The 17,722-nt window shown below is 36.2% G+C and overlaps 1 protein-coding gene and 1 long non-coding RNA gene across 2 annotated transcripts; one reads left to right on the forward strand and one right to left on the reverse strand.

Annotated features, from left to right (window-relative positions):
* Window positions 1–248: 248 nt before the first annotated feature.
* On the reverse strand, window positions 249–2,869 carry LOC113774072. The gene is made up of 6 exons (XM_027318643.1): window positions 2,001–2,869; window positions 1,851–1,949; window positions 1,527–1,703; window positions 795–939; window positions 435–705; window positions 249–349 (listed from the first exon to the last, which is right to left on the reverse strand). The coding sequence occupies exons 1-6, from the start codon at window positions 2,867–2,869 to the stop codon at window positions 249–251; spliced, it is 1,662 nt and encodes a 553-aa protein (XP_027174444.1).
* An 8,320-nt stretch (window positions 2,870–11,189) lies between these two features.
* Window positions 11,190–14,317, forward strand: LOC113772918. The gene is made up of 3 exons (XR_003468723.1): window positions 11,190–11,252; window positions 13,045–13,123; window positions 14,277–14,317. It is a non-coding gene; the product is annotated as an uncharacterized LOC113772918 (long non-coding RNA).
* The last annotated feature ends 3,405 nt before the right edge of the window (window positions 14,318–17,722 follow it).

The following is a 17,722-nucleotide window of genomic DNA, read 5'->3' on the forward strand; positions in this document are numbered from 1 at the left end:
ATTTTAACGAACCATTATAGTTGTTAACTTTTAATTTCCATCCAATAACAATAGGATAGGTTTGAATGTTATTCAATAAAACCTGTCCTTCATTGTTCAAAAAGTCATCCCACAAAGATAGCATCACTATTTGAGATCTAATATTGATATTGACATATAAGTCAACATTCAAAGAAACAAAGATCATGACCAAAAATAACAAAATAAATCTAGCAAAAAGCAGTGACAGGATTATAAAAAGATGACGCCTACTCTTTATTAAAGAGGACAAATTTCTGAACATTTGATTGTTTGGAGTTCCTAGTTATCGTTTTCTTCTCCAATGAACTAATTACAACTCCCAGAACGTCTATGAAGACAGCAAAGGTAGCTTAGAAAAGCAATAATCAGTTTGATGAGTCCAAACTTGTACTTCGAAGATAGTTAAAACTTACCCACAGACTTGCTTTTATCACCCATGTATTGAGCTAAATCTGCAAACTTTGTGAAGCCAAATTTAACATGCATAATGTCTTCTTCCCTGCTAACTTCTTCAATAATAGTCCTAGCAGTGATCACCCATTGCATAGTCAACTCAGATGTCTGAAATTTTGGTGGAATACTTCTAACATCAGCATTTGAGATCCTATACTTTCTATAAACTTGAAGAATAGGACTCATCTTAGGAATGTCAGCATTGAAAATGATGGCTTCTACTTTAGAACCCTGTTAAGAAGATCAATTGAAACAGTTTGTTAAAATGAGTGTAAAATTGAAGAATTGGTATGTTTGGAAAAAGCGTTCTAAAACACAACCTCCGAGTCATAGAAGATCAATTTTTGTTTCTTGGTCGACGTTCCCATTGAATCAGTAACTTGCTGCTTTTCTTGAACAGTTACAAGACAACACCAATTTTTCATATCAGGAACCATATTTCTGATTGATAACATGTTAGCCATCCTGCGAAAAAAAGAAGGCAAAAGATTAATAATCTGGAAAGTGGTCTATGGATGAAGTTACATTACTAAGTAAACTAAGGGATGGGTTTATCCAGATATACCTGAATGTAAGAGAGATATACAGTTAACTGAACTCAAATACTTCATTGAATACAACATTTCTAGTTTTGAAAGTCTATTTTGTACCATCAAAGGTCCCTGGAACAATGAGAATTTTGAGTGCAGTCTAAGTTCTGGCTTTGGACAGAGCTACATAGAGCTGTCTATGAGAAAAGACAGGTTCATGTAAATAAACACCAACATAGTCGAGAGTTTGTCCTTGAGACTTGCTGATGGTCAATGCAAAGCAAAGGCGGACTGGAAACTGCGTTCTTATGAATGCAACGCCATTCTTTTCATTATCAGGAGTCTGTAGAGGCATCTTTGGAATAAGGATTCTTTTTCCTTGATGCTGGCCGAAAACAATTTTCAGTAGAAATAGTGTGATGGCTAAGTTCTCTACATATGAGTCTAGTACCATTACAGAGGCCTTCTAGAGGGTTAAGATTCCTCATCAATATAATTGGATAGTTTTCTTTCAACATTAACTTGTGAGGAGGAAGTCCTTTTGGATTTTGAGAATTAAGAAAATCCTCATAATCACCTTGGTGCCGCTGATCAATAGTTTTGTCTATGCTAGTGTAAGTATAAAGCTTTCCAGGAAATCTCCTAATCAGTATATCATTTAGCTCATCAACTGAACTATTTTTAAGAGCAAGAATACACCTATTGATCATACTATAAGAATCTTGAGAATAGAGAGTTAAATCTGAAAAAACACAACTTATTAACATGTTAATAGAAGAACTAAGTTAGAAATTATATAGGTAAAAAGGCAGACAGATAAGGCAGTGTAATAGTGAATTATCTAACCTGTTTAGAGACTCCTCTTTATCGTAATAAGGAATGACTAAATCTCTGGACAAAGTTATCTCACCATTCAAGTCAATAGGTTCCTTTCCCTCGCCCACACTTAACAAGAATTCCGAAAACTGAGGAACTAATATAGCTCACATGTTTTACGTCAGCTTTAGTTTATGAAGCCGAGGCCATAATGGAGAATTAAGAAAGTATGACTGCAAAAGGACTTCTTTTGTTGACTGCTCAATTACAGGCAGTGTTTGTCGAGAATCCCCACCAAAGACAACAACTTTGCCTCCAAAAGATAGGTTAGATTCCATAGTATCTCTAAGTAAATCATCAAATGCTTCAACAGTTTCTCGTCTGGCCATTGAAACCTCATCCCGCAGGATCAATTTGGATTCAGAGAGCAACTTTGCAACGCTACCTTGCTTGCTAAGTTGGCAAGTCTTGCTCTTTGAAAAATCAAGGGGTATTTTAAATCTTGAATGTGCAGTTCTTCCTCCAGGTAGGATAGATACTGCAATTCCAGATATCGTTACTACAATGGCGATATGACCTCGTAATCTCAAAGTAGCAAGGAGCGACGGATACAAAAATGTTTTACCGGTACCCCCTGGGCCATCAATAAAGAAAGAATGGCCATGCAAAGAGAAACATGCTTGCAGGATTAAATCATAAGCACATTTCTGCTGAGAATTTAATTTGGAAGATAGCAATATATCCTCTGGCGATATGTTGATGTTTCTGTCATACTCAACCCCCTTCGTCAGGCATGTGCTATATGCATTCATGAGATCACGTGGCACCAATTGGTAGTCAGTAATATTTTTACCCATCTGCTCAAGTAATCTGTTAGTATCAATTAGAACAAGTCTACTAATTTCGTCAGAAGAGCATCGATGATATTGCTGATGTCTTTCATAATCCCTAGAGAAATCTGGTTGAAACTTTTCCCATAACATTTTGGGATTAGTTGGAGAATAATATACCAGAAGAGTAGCAAATAAAAGCCTGAGTGAAGACGGCATCTAAAATGCAACAGCTTCTTCAAGTGTCTCTTCTATATGTGAATCAGATTGTAACAGATCAAGTGCAAAAGCAACATCTCTGAATGAATTCATTTTTTTGTTATTGACAGTTAAGAGATCATCAAATGATGTCAGTCCAGGAACATGAGTTAAGAGAAGGCGTAGATAATATCGCTCTTCCTCTGTTGGACTAACACTGACAAGTCTACCTATCACTTTTCGATGTTTTCTTTCTGTCCAGTGTTTATACTTAGCAGTCCAAATGAAATGCTGAGGGAAATCTCTATAGAAACATTTAAGATTTTCAGCTACTGCATTCGTTGCTGCGTTCATTTTGAAAAACTCAGTTAACATGGTTTTTGAAAAATCAGCTTTGGCTAATAACAGCAAGAGATCTGAGTTTTTTATCAAAGGAAACAAACTGCTGATTTGGAAGGTGAACCTGGAGTGTATAAACAGACGGAGTCATCTCATTTAGATGAAATTCATAGATGCGCCAAAAACTTCAGGAGGCGAAATATATCTACCCTTTTGAAACTCATTCATTTCATCAATATCAGGAGAACCGCCATCTGTTACAACCTTAAAGGAGACCAGATCATGACCTTTAAACACATACTCGTACAAGTATTTCACCAGCTTTACAGTAGAACAAATCTCAATGTTTATGTGGCAATCAAACAAAGCAAGGAGGTACGGGTTGTAAGGCACAACTCACCTGTTATTGAGATTAAACCTTCGGACCTTTATTTTTCTGCCATCATCCCTTCTTCTATAATGTGAGTAACCATCCTCAGCATGAGTTGTATGTGGATAAAAATCTTTGGGATAATGACTTTTGCAGGCACCATTTTTCATACAAAGACAAGTTTTATCCATATCTCCGCAAGGGCCGTGGATCATATGCTTGACAACAAGATTGTATAAGTGAGGGTAGCAAGCACGATTAGGTAATTCCGCACACACTACCCTATCATATGATATTGGATTAAGTAGCTTGGACTGAGGTTTTAAGATCAGGAGTAAATGAGCATGGGAAAATCCACGCTTTAGAAACTCAATAACATAGACACATGCTGTGACTTCACCAAAAATTTGCTTATTCAAAATTTCAGATTTAAGCATCTCAAATTTAGCTCTAAAAACTCTGGCTAGAAGATCTGGTCTATCCTGCAGCTTTTCATGATATTTTAGATTGTCCTGAATTTCTTTCTATGCTGGATTGCAGGTCATGGTAAGAAAAATATCAAGTTTACCATATTTCTGAACGAGCACTATTGCATCAAGATACCGCTATCTCATGTCTCTCGGACCACTTATAAAAGAGGCTGGGAGCACTATCTTACGACCAACTTTAGAGCCTTCAAACTGGCCTATAGAAACACTATCCAACACTCTTTGAAGGATCTCCGATCTTATTATATTTTGTTGATGCCTGTGGAAGTCCAACCTTGAAGTTTCTATCTTCACATAAGAATCAACAAAAATTGCTATAGAAGCCTAAGACAGTGCAATAGCATCGATTCATCATCATCTCTTATTTGAAATCTGTAACAATAATACTCTCTAGTTGATACTGTGTCTCCCTCGCTCTTCCGTTGATCAACAGCTATATAAGACACAAATATTATTCGATCGATGAAGAAGATGTTATAAGTTTAATATTTAATAGCGTAGAAGCAGTAAGTGATTTACTTGCCTCTGCGTTCTAAGTCCATTAAGTGCGAAGGCTCATTAATAGAAGAAGGATCAACGTTAGAATCGCCCTCACAGGAGTCCTCATTTCCTTTCCACTTATATAGTCTTTTAATACCATGGTGCCATCCACATTCGCCTCGAGGAAAAAGAATAGGATACTGTAGAGGGTCATAACAGCCATAGTAATGATTAATCCTATGGCTGGTATGTGAGTGAGTATAAACCTGAATATGAACACTCCTGTCTACTGATTCATTTTCATCTTTAGTCCATATGGCGGCAATTTGCGAGGCAGATGGCAGGTTATAGACACGCTGGTCTAAACCAGGGTAACAATTAAGCATGATTTTATAGCTATTAAGGTTTGGTATATCCCTAAAACTTTTAAAGAATTTGGTGTAAGGATTGTTCAAAAGGATGCACATAAGCAATTTTAAAGTGCTTTCGCGTAACTTTTCACAGTTTCCGGTTCTTTTTGCTAATTCTTCATTAGTGTCAAAGAAGTAGAATTGGATTCCAGATGGTTTGTCACCTGGCTGCGTCAAGCCATTGAGGAAGTGATAAACTCGGCCTTGAACACGGAAGGTATAAACACCTTTCATATTTTTGGTCAATTTTGGGTCATATCTTGCAACAAAGGACGTAAATCTCAAGTTATTATTATAGGTTCGAACATTATTTCTAAAGTGACTGCTTTCTTCATCATTTCCAATAAACAAACGCTTAAATCATAATGCATCGGTCGAATCACTATAGAGATCTCTCCGCCAGAGCAACAATAGCTAGGAGGTTCCAAATAGAACCTCTTAGCTCCACAATGTTCACAATTAGGAGCATCTAGAAGGGTAATGGCTTCATGAGGGATCTCATCAAGTTGAAAAAGACCTTGTTGACGACCTCTGCGAGTCCTCGTTGCATTTAATTTCAAACTATAGCTGAGAAGTGCACTAAGTCACACCTCTATTAATCTAATTAAAAACATAATCTGGAAAACTATAGAAAGTGAAAGAGAAATAAAAAGCCAACCCGGAGTCTGCTTTCTCACACGTTCATGAGAATCATGATTTTGACCAGAAGGTTGATCTATAGATAGGAGAACAAAAGAACTATGACGGTACTTTTTTTTCCCTTGAAGACCACTTTTTTTAGCAGACTTGTTAGACTCTCTATGTTGAACAGAAAAGATTTCTGCAACTATATAAAGAAACAAGCTGAATAAAAAGGTTCTGGGGCATTTGATTGTGTACAGTCAACAGAGCGAGCAAAGTATGAAAGTCCCAACCAAATAGAACTAAAAAATATATTTTTTTTGTCAAGGATCTAAGTGGACAGGGCAGCCAAAAAAGAATCGACAATCCATGGAAAAGCCAAAGGAATATATACCATGAGAAGTTGATACTAGTGCAGAAGATTGCTTCTCAGAGATAGAAGTTTCTTTTTGCAGATATAATTCTCTATGGATATCATTCAAGACAAGTTAATTTTTTCCAAAATCCATGTAAGGATCAGGCAAAGGAGAGAACTTAACAATATTTTCAAAAAGTTCATTATCAGGTAAAACTTGTTTGTCAGTGCAAAAGTGTTGCATGGTTCCATCAGACAGAAGAGGAAAGCTGCTTGTTTGGTCAAGCAACATAAGAGGTTCAGAGCAAGCAGTTTTTGTTCTAGACCTTTGGCACTCATGAAGAGGAGAATACATCATTTTAGAATTCATGGAAAAATCAGTAAAAGGACAATATTCAATCACATGTTCAAAAAGATTGTTCATAGGCAAGATCTTTTTGTCACAGTAAGGAGCTTCCAGAGAATTTGTTAGTTCATCAATGATTGTTACAGAGGCAGAGCTCCTATTCTTTTTGTTAAATAGATGAAGATCAGGCGTAGCTGTAAAAGAACAGTAGCCTAAGCTTTTCCTTTTTCCATGGAGGGATGCAGGTTGACAGCTCCTAAGATTAGCCATATCAATGAGCGGAAGTTCTACAAGTCGCAAAATAAGATTTACTTACTTGCACAGAACAATAATATGGAAGGATCAATCCGTGGAGAAGAGAGCAAAGATGTTTTCAAAAGTAAGAACTGGACATGAAAAAAAAGGCCAGGAATGGGTAACACTGATAGTACCTCCTAGTACACCTGTTGCTGGTGGAGAATGCATTGCCTTAGAAGAGGAAGCAGAACGACTACGAAGATTAAAGGAAGCAAACTCATGAGATGACATGTATTGTAACGCTTTAGCAATAACACCGACATTATCATGGCCGTTCTTAAAACCCCCCACTTTCTAGCATTTGGTCATGCATAAAAGGTTACTTTCCACTATCACACGGGACAGTGAGAGTTTCAGGGAAAGAAACCTGTTTCTACATAACCAAGTGGAACCTTACGAATACGCGAGAGAAAGCGCTTTTCTTTTTTCTTGGTGGCCCTATCTTCTCTTCAACGACGTAGAAGCTCATTTTTTTCTATGTCTGGCATTTCTGTGTACCTTTTGCGGCGAGTAGAACTTCTACTCATTCACTTTAATTGTTCAAAGTGTACAACGCGAAAGGACTATATAAAAAAGGCAAAATTTTACCAATTAACAAATAAAAGGAACAGGTTTGTAAAATACTAAGCTAAAATTATTAAGCAAGCAATGAGCATGAAGGTAAGAAATTTAACAGTTAACAAATAAGCAGTAAACAAACGAAATAGAGGCATAAAATAAGTAACAAAAGCTAGTTTAGTATTCAATGCAAGGCTGCCTGTAATTTTTATCCTTCAGGTGTAATAGCACAGGACAGGAGCAGAATAACTTCTTGTAAATGCAGCAAACAAGAAATGGCAAGAAGCAAATAAGGTTCGACAATTCAAAAGTCAAAGAAGTAAAACTTAAAAAAGATGAAACCAACGAGAGCAGAAAATACAAGTAAAATAGACGGAATCTAAATGGTAAAATATAAAAGAAAGGGGGAAGAGAGGAGAACCACAAACACTAACCTGTTTGCCTGCAGAAAATCCATATGGTAGAGTCAAAGAAGAGCAGGTGGTATGACAATAAAATCGATCATGCAAAAGCTAACTGGGAAAAGAAAGAGAAAAAGAAAAAAAATAAACCCGTGTTAATAGGTTGAAAAGCAATGAAAAAATTAAAGGGACTAAACTGGTGCATGAGAAAAGAAACTGATAAAGAAGTGAAATAACAAGGTAATAAGCTAATTATTTAAAAAGAAAAAAGAAAAAAGCTCAACACATGTAGAGAGACTAAGTAAAATGATCTTGAAGCAGGACACTCACCAGCAACACAGCAGCAATAGCAACTCTACAAGCTGAAACCAATTCAGAAAATTAGCAACGAAAAAAGTCTAAAGGAAGCAAGAGCAGGAGAAGAAGCAAGCTCATAACCTACCTTTTTTCTGTCTAGCGAAAAAGTAACAGAAAAGGATTAGAAGAAACAATGTAGTAGCTGCACATCTACCACCAATCATGATGATAAGCTGTCGAATTTCTGCTAGGACAAATCTGTGACGACCCCACTTCCCCCTAAGGCGAACCAAAGGGTTTGGCGGGCCGTCTGCCCAGCTCTCGCCGGGACTCACTACAAAACTCAAGCATGAATATAATCGATGGTTCTTAAAAGCTCAAACGGAGTATAATATATCCACCAGTCCAACATACCAAAGTACGAGTCCAATACTTCATCTAAATTTTCACAATAATAACTTAAGTACAATCTTATGTTTGCAATTCAAATCATTCTTACAAAAGTAAAATCCCCAAAATGTCATGAGATTTACATTCACTTCAACCACAAGTACATCATACCATAAAGTTCATAAATCTTTCAAAATAACCATTACATTCCACAAAGAAGATCAATCACAACCTAGATAAAGGATAATCCACGGTACTCCAAATCCTTGTGCTTGAGTAACTATCCTTCTCGAGCCCTGCATAGAACTAAAATGTTTTTGGGGGTGAGCTAAAGCTCAATGAGGTTTCAAAAGGGAAAATCAAGTATTTATAAACCATTGCGTAAGTGTTACTTTGGAAACACATGTAGAAGTAATACTTTTGTTGGCAACTTTATTATGAGTACAACTCATAAATCATTTAAAAACCACTAACGTACATTTGGAATGCATGATCACATAAATATATTTTCATGAATTTTAGTCAAACAAATAGTGGCTCGTCCGACTAGAAGAACATTACAAGGATTGCTTCATCTCAGAGATTAATGCTCATGAGGAGTCTTACCCGAGAAATGTCAACTAGGAGAGCAATAACAGTGTTAATAATAAAGCAAACACAAAAGGATACAGTACTCAGTCCACTTCCGTCCTTATAACTCCCATTGGTAACTCCTTCGGTTGACTGGCCATCACCTTATCCCTTCAGTGGTAATACTCGAGTATACCAAAATACAGTGCCCAGGGTTATCAACCTATCCGACCGAGTCCGCTTCTGGCTCGAATAGGTGATAACGAAGGGGAGAAGGCCTTGTTCAGCCAATGTGATAAAGTACACATGGCCTACAGCATACGCAAATAACATATAAACAATGAAATATTGAACAGTTAAGCAATACAACAACAGTTAGGTCGAGTGCGATAAAGTACACACTCGCCTAGAACTAAGTACTTTTCATTCAAATGAACAAGATTCATCAAGTATTAGACCACTTAGGCATGAAAGAAGCACTCATCAAATCACATCACGTATATATATATATAAGCAATTTTACAAGTAGTGGTTATAAAAGTTCGAGAAGCAATTTTGTGCAAAACAGTTTGGAATCCCTCACCGTAATCCGGAGCAAAGCAAGAGCAAAAGCAGGAAATTAAAAGAGCTTCTCGGTGTCCTCTGAATCACCTGAGATTAATCACAATTACAAATTACCTAGATGCTCGATTAAGGCGAATAAAGAAAACCTCTTAGATACACACACTCAAGCCTCAAGCTCAAGCAAATTGAAATAGGAAGTTTTAACTTAATCATTGGTATAAAACCAAAAGGAATTTAAAAGTCCCATTTCCGAGATAAATCGTGGCAAGGACTATCAATTTCAAAAGAAGGGTAAAATGCTTAATTTGGCACGGAAATCGAGAAGGTGAAAAATGTGTTCGTACTAGAAAATTTTCAATAAAAGCTCAAGTACTAGAGTATAAGTGAAAAAGAATCATGTTTCCTTGCCGAGCAAGTTTTCTACACTTTTCATTTAAATTTTAAATATTAACGCGCTATTCTCAATCTCTATAACTTGATAGTAAGATAAAATAATTCCACAAAGCTTGATTTAAAAGTACTCAAATTCAACAGACCAAAACGGACTTCACGATTTCAAATTATTTGCACATTGTATTCCTGGTTGCCAAAATAGCTAAATCACAATTCAAACATCAATTTCACTAGGGCTTCATCAATCATTAGCCCTAGGTCTCCACAGATTCAATTCCAAATAAAATTCAACAAAGGAAGTCCAAGGTATCAAGACAATCCAAAACGCAAACCAGGGAACTTCCAAGCACATTTTAGCCAACTACTTGAACAATTTATTAAAATTAAATTCTTGCAAAACTATTCGAATGGTCAAGGGCTTCATCAATCATTAGCTCTTGACAACCAATACTCGCTTCAAACACCAATCCATTCAAAATAAGAATAAAAACTACAGCCCACTTGACTCTCAAGTAGTTCTAAAATTCAGATTTTCTTTTCTTGATTCGGTAGTCAAGAAAAACCCAGCAAAATTCAATCCAAGATGTCCATTAAACCTTTAACTTTTACTTGCTAAATTCACTAAACACATAGCTTATCATCTGTCCAAACCAAGCTAAAGTAAATAATGTGAGGACTCGTAAAAACTATTATTTTTAAGCCTAATTTGTGGCTTAATAAATTATTTAATTGGATATTTGCCTCGAGGAATATTTTCTAGTCTTATTAGACCTAAATGCATGGTAATATAACTTCGTTATATTTTTAATGTAACTCATTTCACGAATTAATTTCCTGGAGCGCGTTTAGTAAAAATAATGAATAGTGCTTGGAGATTTTATCCGCTTGAGAGTACAATAAGTTTGGAATATTGGAGACATGTACAATGGACCTAAATTCGGTATTTTAATGTTTAAATACTCAAGTGATAGTTATTAGTACTATCGTTATAAGAATTTCTCGGAAGTTTCGCGTTATCGCGCTTAAATTGGAGATACGCGTTTTCACACGCGCGATTTAAATTCAGGAACTTTAGACCCTTATTTTGGGACGATTGAGAGTGAATAATATTTATATGAATATAAGTGCATTAGAGGTTTAGTGCACCAGTGAAACAAATTCGAGAGGAATCGAACACGAAACGCGCGGGAAAAAGAGTTAACCTTTGAATCAATGAGAGCCACACATTTTAGTTTCACATGGGTGCATCACACCAGATCAAAACCTTCCACTTTATCACCTCAAACAGCCGTGCAACTCTTCTTTTCCTTCTTCATTCCAGCCGTGCAACTCCAAGGAAAAACAAGACCAAGTTCTTCATTTTTCCTTCATCAAATTTTCATCAAACCTCTTCCAATTCACTCCAAATTCGAACTACACTTAACTAAACATTTAGAGATCCCATTGAGCTAAGAAAAGGAGTTGCTATCCATGGTTTTCTTGAGCATCTAAGGGGCCGAAATTTCTGCCTTCATCCTCTAATCAAGTAGGTGTTAATCCAACACTTAAATCTTGCTTTATGAAGATCATCTTACATGTATAAGGTAGTATTTGCATTTGGGTAGCTTGTTTATGGTGTAAAATGAAATGGGTGGGCTCTATGAACTCCCACCTTTGTCTTGAGGACTGATCTCATGCTTGATGATGGATTTAATGGTGATTTAGTGCTTAAATTAGTGGATTAATGTTGTATTGTTGGTAGAAAATCATAGGAGGTGCTTGGAGCAAAAGTGACCGTTTTACCCCTGCCTTGTCCGACCATTTTTGTGCACAATTTTGAGGTTCTAATGACTTGATTATATTGTTTACATGTTATTGGGAGTGTGTACAAAATTTCATTGAAAAATAACATGATTTGGTTGGTTAAATGAGTTGATTTCCAAAGTTAGCAAAACTGGAAAATGAATCCCGTATTGCCCAGGCAGTCATCTTGTATCGGCTATAACTCTTTACTCCGATGTCGAAATTGAGTGCCGTCGGTGGCATTTGAAACTAGACATTCCCATCTTTCCATTGGTACCAAATGTACATTCTAGTTCCACTTGAGTGAGCAACACCATTCGATTGAAAATCACTGTCCTGTTTCGTTTCTCTCCAGGAGACAGGACAGGACTTGTATCTTCATGCTCAAAAACGAGCTGTTTGTGAATGGAATTTGAAAATGGTTTCTTCTGAGAAAATTCAGCTTTATGAGAGAGCTTTCCAACGCCATCAACCACGCCCAATTCCAAGTTGAATTGAGTGAGTTGTGGCCAAAGTTTGAAACAGCTACAGTGATAGAATTTTCCACTTGGACAGATTTGTAACTAACAATGACTTGGGACTTGTTATTTCGAAATTCTTGATGTAAATCACCTATCAAATGTATTTTGAATTCTTGCTAGACCTGATTATCATAAACGAGACATGTTTTAGGTATCTTCCCTTGGTCAAAAGTTTAGAAAAAGGAAATTTTCATACACGAGGCAGCTTTGCCTTAAAAATTTGGAAACTTGAGTGATTTCGTTAAGTGACTTTCCGTGCATATTTTTCTATGAAATTTGACAGAGGAATAGCCCTTATATGGTAGTATAATCATACCAAATTTGGTGCCATTTCGAGTCTGTTTAGATGTTCAAACAAAGTCCCAAAGTTCATGTTTAAATCTGGAAATTCTTGATCGAGGAGGAATTTTTAGCCAACTTTGAGCTGCTATATCTTGGCGCTCAAAACTTCAATTCTTGTACCGTTTGTTTTGTTTTAAACTTTGATTGTAGCTCTAATTGAGTTCTAAATTTCGGAGGTTAGTTCGTATTGTATGAATTTTGCCGGATTTTCAAAGATGGTCAAAAACCAACCCCGAAACTGTCTAAATGGTCCCAAGCAGCAACTTTGAGTCAATTTTTGAATACCTTCTGTTTGGAATCATGGAAAAGTATCTTCTAGGAACTTTTAGCGCTTTTGAAGAAGTTTCCAACGGTATCAAGCTTTCCAATTTTGGACCTACATAGTGCAAGATACGATTTTTCTAAAATTGACACCCAAAGCTGAAATTTGTCAATTTCTTAGAAAATGAGATTTTGGAAACTTGCCTTCTTTTCTCGATACCGATTGAACATTTTGAACTCGATTTCATGGAAAATATTAGTCTCTCTCTTTAGACTTTAAAACTTTACTCTTGAGCCTCGATTATTAATAATTAAGGCCCAATTAATGAATTCCCCTTAGATTGTATAACCTTCTTTGATAAGTAGGGGTTCTAAGTGATAGTGTATAATAGTTGATGGTTATTTGCCCAGGCGCTCAAGGGGACCTTCAAGAGGAACTCGAAGTGGACGTCTAGACATTTGTTTGAGTATTACTCTCTTGTTGCTATAGGTGAGTGTTCCATATAGGAATACGTAATTGGAATAAGTCTATGACATGCATAACCCATGATTATTAAGTGTTAAGTGTTAAGTGCTATATGTTAAGTATTTACCACATTCATGCATATCTGAATAAGGTATACTTGAATTACTCGACATGAAATACCTGAAATATGTATATTTGAACTATTCGATATGAAATGCTTAAAGAGCATATTTATGTGATTACTTGAAATATTAGATATGAAATGCTTGGAGAGCATATCTACATGATGCGTTTAAATGATTAATTATGCTATGACAGCATAAGTCGGTTGGAGTGAATCTCCTCGACTCTTATGTGGAAAAAGTGAAAACGGCCAATGGTGGCCTATTAAAATGACATATGTCTACCAATTAACCGTAATTACCACCGTTAACCGTTTACCGTTAACCATGTTTACTTACCGTTTTCTAATCTATTCGGCTACTTGCTTACTTGATTATCTGCTTACGTAATCACCAACTTACTTGATCACTTGATTATCATGAATCGCATGTTATATGAAGTTGTCCATCATTGTTAGGCGAGTGTGTACTTTACCTCACTCGACCTACTCAAATGATGAATTTTACCTTTTGCCGAATTACTTGATTACTTGTGCATGTTGTAAGCTCTAAGCTGAATTGGGCCCTGCTCATCGTTACTAACCTACTCGAGCCAGGACTGGGCTCGGTCGGGTAGGTTGGAACCTTGGGACACCGTTTCGGTATACTCGAGTATTACCACTGGAGGGATAAGGTGATGGCCAGTCAAACCGAGGGGATCCGGAAGTCATAAGGTGCAGATGACCGACAGAGTTCCACTGGAACACCGTATCCTACAGTATATGTTTACCTGGTATCATGATGATTGTTTCGTGCTAAAATGCCAACATGAAATCCTGAGCTATGCCTGTAATAAGCTCCAATCACTCGTGAACTATACATGTTAATGTCTCATACCATGATAAATGTCTCAAATTACCCGTACAATGATTATCACCTCATGATAACATGCCATTGTGTAACCTTGAACCATGCATATGATATGCCCAACTTACTTGATTTATTTGAACTGTTAGAGTGTCTTGGAATCTCACTGGGCTGTGTAGCTCATACCACGTTGTGGATTTCTTTTACAGGGTTCGAGACCAAGGGTGCTCGTGAGTAGTACTAGATTGTTTTCTTTTGAAAACTTTAAGTTATATTATAACGGATGGCTATTGTACCCTTTTCCGTTGGGTTGTATTTAAGCTTGAAAGCTACATAATTGTAAGTGTGAGATATTTGAAGTACTTTAATTATGTATTGAAGTTATTTAAAGTATTTCGAGCTTTTGAATGATGGATTGTAGTGAGTCCTGGCGAGAGCTGGGCAGGCGTTCCGCGGATACCCTTTGGTTCGCCTTAGGGAGAAGTGGGGGCGTCACAAATAATACACAAATCCAGCAAATAAACTCACCAAAAGTCCCAACCAGTTCGGTCATGCTGGAAAATATTTTCCTTCAAAAATTGCTTTAGTTCATGTTCCACAAATCAAACAATTATGAAAATTATACTGTTGTAGAATAGATTTTTAATACTATCACATCCCAGAAGACACTTTTCAAAGATTCAAATCACAAATAGGCCAAATATTCGATCCAAGTCAAGAATTCAGTTTCCTGAGGAAACAGGACATTCAAACAGGACAGCCTACTTTGAGGAATCACGGACAGCAGTACACATGGAGGAAAAATATGAAATTTCTACAAAACAAAGGCCCATGACTCTAGTTTCAAATGCCACTGACGGCACCTCAATCGGATTTTCCTACACCAAGATATAAGCATTTTACTGAGACTGGTCAGAGAAATCCAAAAATCTGGAAACTCATTTTTCACTTGTGAAAAACTCCTTTTTCTCTTTTAAAACCATAAGACTCTTATTCAAACCATCATACATTTAAGTATGACATTCATACCAGCATATACCAAAGCAAATAACGCTTAATTCCAATAAATTATTCCACCAAAAAGTCCCCATAAATCTGTCATCAGCTAAGATAAAATTTTCCAGCAATTGATAGTTTATTTATATAGCTTTTGTTCCTAGTTTTCTTCAATTCTTACCTCAGCTCAACATGCAAAAGGTGATTAGCAAGCCTCAAGCAAATCTTAAACATCCAATACGAAAATCTGAATTGAAATTCGAAAACAAAACTAATTAAATGCTCACTTCCTTCTCTCGACCAAGCTGGAATATTTTGCAGCAGAAAATTTCCCTCGGTTTCAATCCACAATTCAACTTTTCCTCAGATTTTCTTCCATTAAGCTTCACTTAATACTTAAAGCTAACAATCTATATGCAATTCATAACAAAATTTTCCATTTGACAGCAATTACAAATGCAAACAAACATGAAGTCTCTCGGCTATTCCAGAAAATTTCCAGCAGCTAAGTTAGACGCAAATCTGGATTTTCTTCAGCTAAAACCTTGTATTAGGTACTCAAAACCAACATGCATGACTAATCAATGTATTAATTATCAGTCCCAGTTCAAATTAGGTTCGGTCATCAACAACATTCAACCACAAAACCAGAATTTTTGTTCACTGCTCTCGGATGAGCTTGCATGAAGCAGAGTCGTGTATTATTTTTCCCTTCTAGCATAATACGGCTAATTAACTTCATGCATGGTTTAAACTTCTTGTTTTCAGTTAGTTAAACACATTTCTAAGATCAGATTATCACAGATTAGCTAATTAAAGTTACAAAAATCCAGCTCACACATTCAGCAGCTTCAATTCATTCCAAACCAGATTTCTTGAGTCACAATTCTTCATCTAACCTCACCAGTCCACATGCATGCTTAAAGACAGCTTCATCATCCCATATACATCTCATCTAAGTTCAGAAATTACCTTAGCTTGAAGTCTAACACACACGACTAGCGGCTGCAAAACTCTTCCTTCTTGGTCAGACCAGAATTTCAGTCGGTCCACTCCTCCTTTCTCTCGTCCAAGCTTGCGACTGAAATGGAGGATGTTTAGCTCACAGCCCTCTTCACTACCTCACGGTTGGATTGGGTATAGAGCAGCAGGTTCCATTTTTTTTTCTAGCTCACGGATGGAAGATGTTGCAGCTCGGCCTCTCACTCTCTCTCGGTCGATACTCACGAGGTAAGTCTCTCCCTCACTCTTTTGTTGTTGGTCCAAAGCAGAATGAGGTTGTGAAGGGTGGTGGTGTTGCGGTATTTAGGAGAAGAGGTTGAGTGTGCAGGAGGGTGGAGTGTGAAGGTGGTGAAAGAAATGTATTGGCCGAGTGAGAGGTGAGGTAATTATGTTGTCCGAAATTTGCTGGGTTTGCATGGTGGTTTTGGTGAGCTTGGGAGGGTAGTTTAGTCTTTTCACATTCCTTCTAATGAACACTTAAGTCCTTGATTCTAGTTTGATCCCAAAAATTTATTCCGAATGTAATTGAACCTCCTAATGATGCGCTAATCTCACGAGCAATTATCGTAATTTTTACGTCCTACACGTATCTAGTATACATGTATTGTAAAATTTATCGATGGTATCTTAATACTAAGGTTTTTGTATACCCTTAATCTTATTCGGAAAGAATGTTAGCTACTGCAAATTAAGGAATTTATTTTTAAAGAGTAAACTTAATATAACTCAAGAATTATTACTTTTGTATAATAAAACCGAATAATTCAATGTTGGCATAGTTATATTATTTATTTCATAAAAATTATCTTTACACTTTTATTTCAAAACAATTAGTTACAATACTAGAATTCAAAGAAATTAATGATTAGATCAATGAAATAGTTTACCATCGAAATATGAAGTTAATGTAACAAAACTAAGAAGTTTAGTAGTTTAGCACAATTCTTTTATTTTGCACATAACGTTTATTTCTACGCACTTATTTAAAAACAATTAGACTTAGTGCTAAAATTTATTAAAGAATTAAAATGCAAATGAAATATGCACTGATATTTATATGTCTATTTTCAGGGTTCTCACAAAATCAGGCAATGTCAGTAACCATTGTACAAAGGAAAAAAACAAAGGATTATCGCTAAACAGAGCAGGCTAAAAGGTGAGATTTGGCAGGACTACACAGTGACGGTTACTCCATTTTTACAAACATGACCATGATAAAGAAACCAAAAAAGAGAAAACACATTAAGAGAGAGAGAGAGAGAGAGAGAGAGAGCAAATTAAAAGATAAAGGCTGGATAATATAGTAAAACAGAGGTCCCAACTTTCACATCAAATATAACAACTCCCCACCAAATGAACGTACTCGGAAGTGATGGCTGAGGATGCATTTGATTAAAATGCATAGAAAGGACATTTTAAAATTGAAGTAAGTAATGGGTAAGCGCAATTTTCCAAGTAAAGATACGAAAGAAGATAATTTTCTTAGTAAAAATGATATTAATAGAGAGGCATTTTTTTTTTGAATAGTTAAAAACGTAGGCCAACTAATTAATTAATTGTTAACAAATAAAAATGACGAGAAAAACCCAACAATTAAACATAATCTTGTTGGACAATAGTAATAAATGGAATGAGCAATTAATTAACCGCTGACAAT

Source organism: Coffea eugenioides, chromosome 6, assembly GCF_003713205.1.
Source record: "Coffea eugenioides isolate CCC68of chromosome 6, Ceug_1.0, whole genome shotgun sequence".
Taxonomy (NCBI): domain Eukaryota; kingdom Viridiplantae; phylum Streptophyta; class Magnoliopsida; order Gentianales; family Rubiaceae; genus Coffea; species Coffea eugenioides.

Bases quoted from the DNA above. Each gene is read 5' to 3' on its own strand.
- LOC113774072 (XM_027318643.1), bottom strand. From the start codon at position 2,869: ATGCCGTCTTCACTCAGGCTTTTATTTGCTACTCTTCTGGTATATTAT. The intron at 1,950-2,000 runs GTAAAACATGTG...ATTCTTGTTAAG, and splicing joins CTTCATAAACTAAAGCTGAC to TGTGGGCGAGGGAAAGGAAC. The intron at 940-1,526 runs GTTAATGTTGAA...TTTTTTTCGCAG, and splicing joins AAAGGACTTCCTCCTCACAA to GATGGCTAACATGTTATCAA.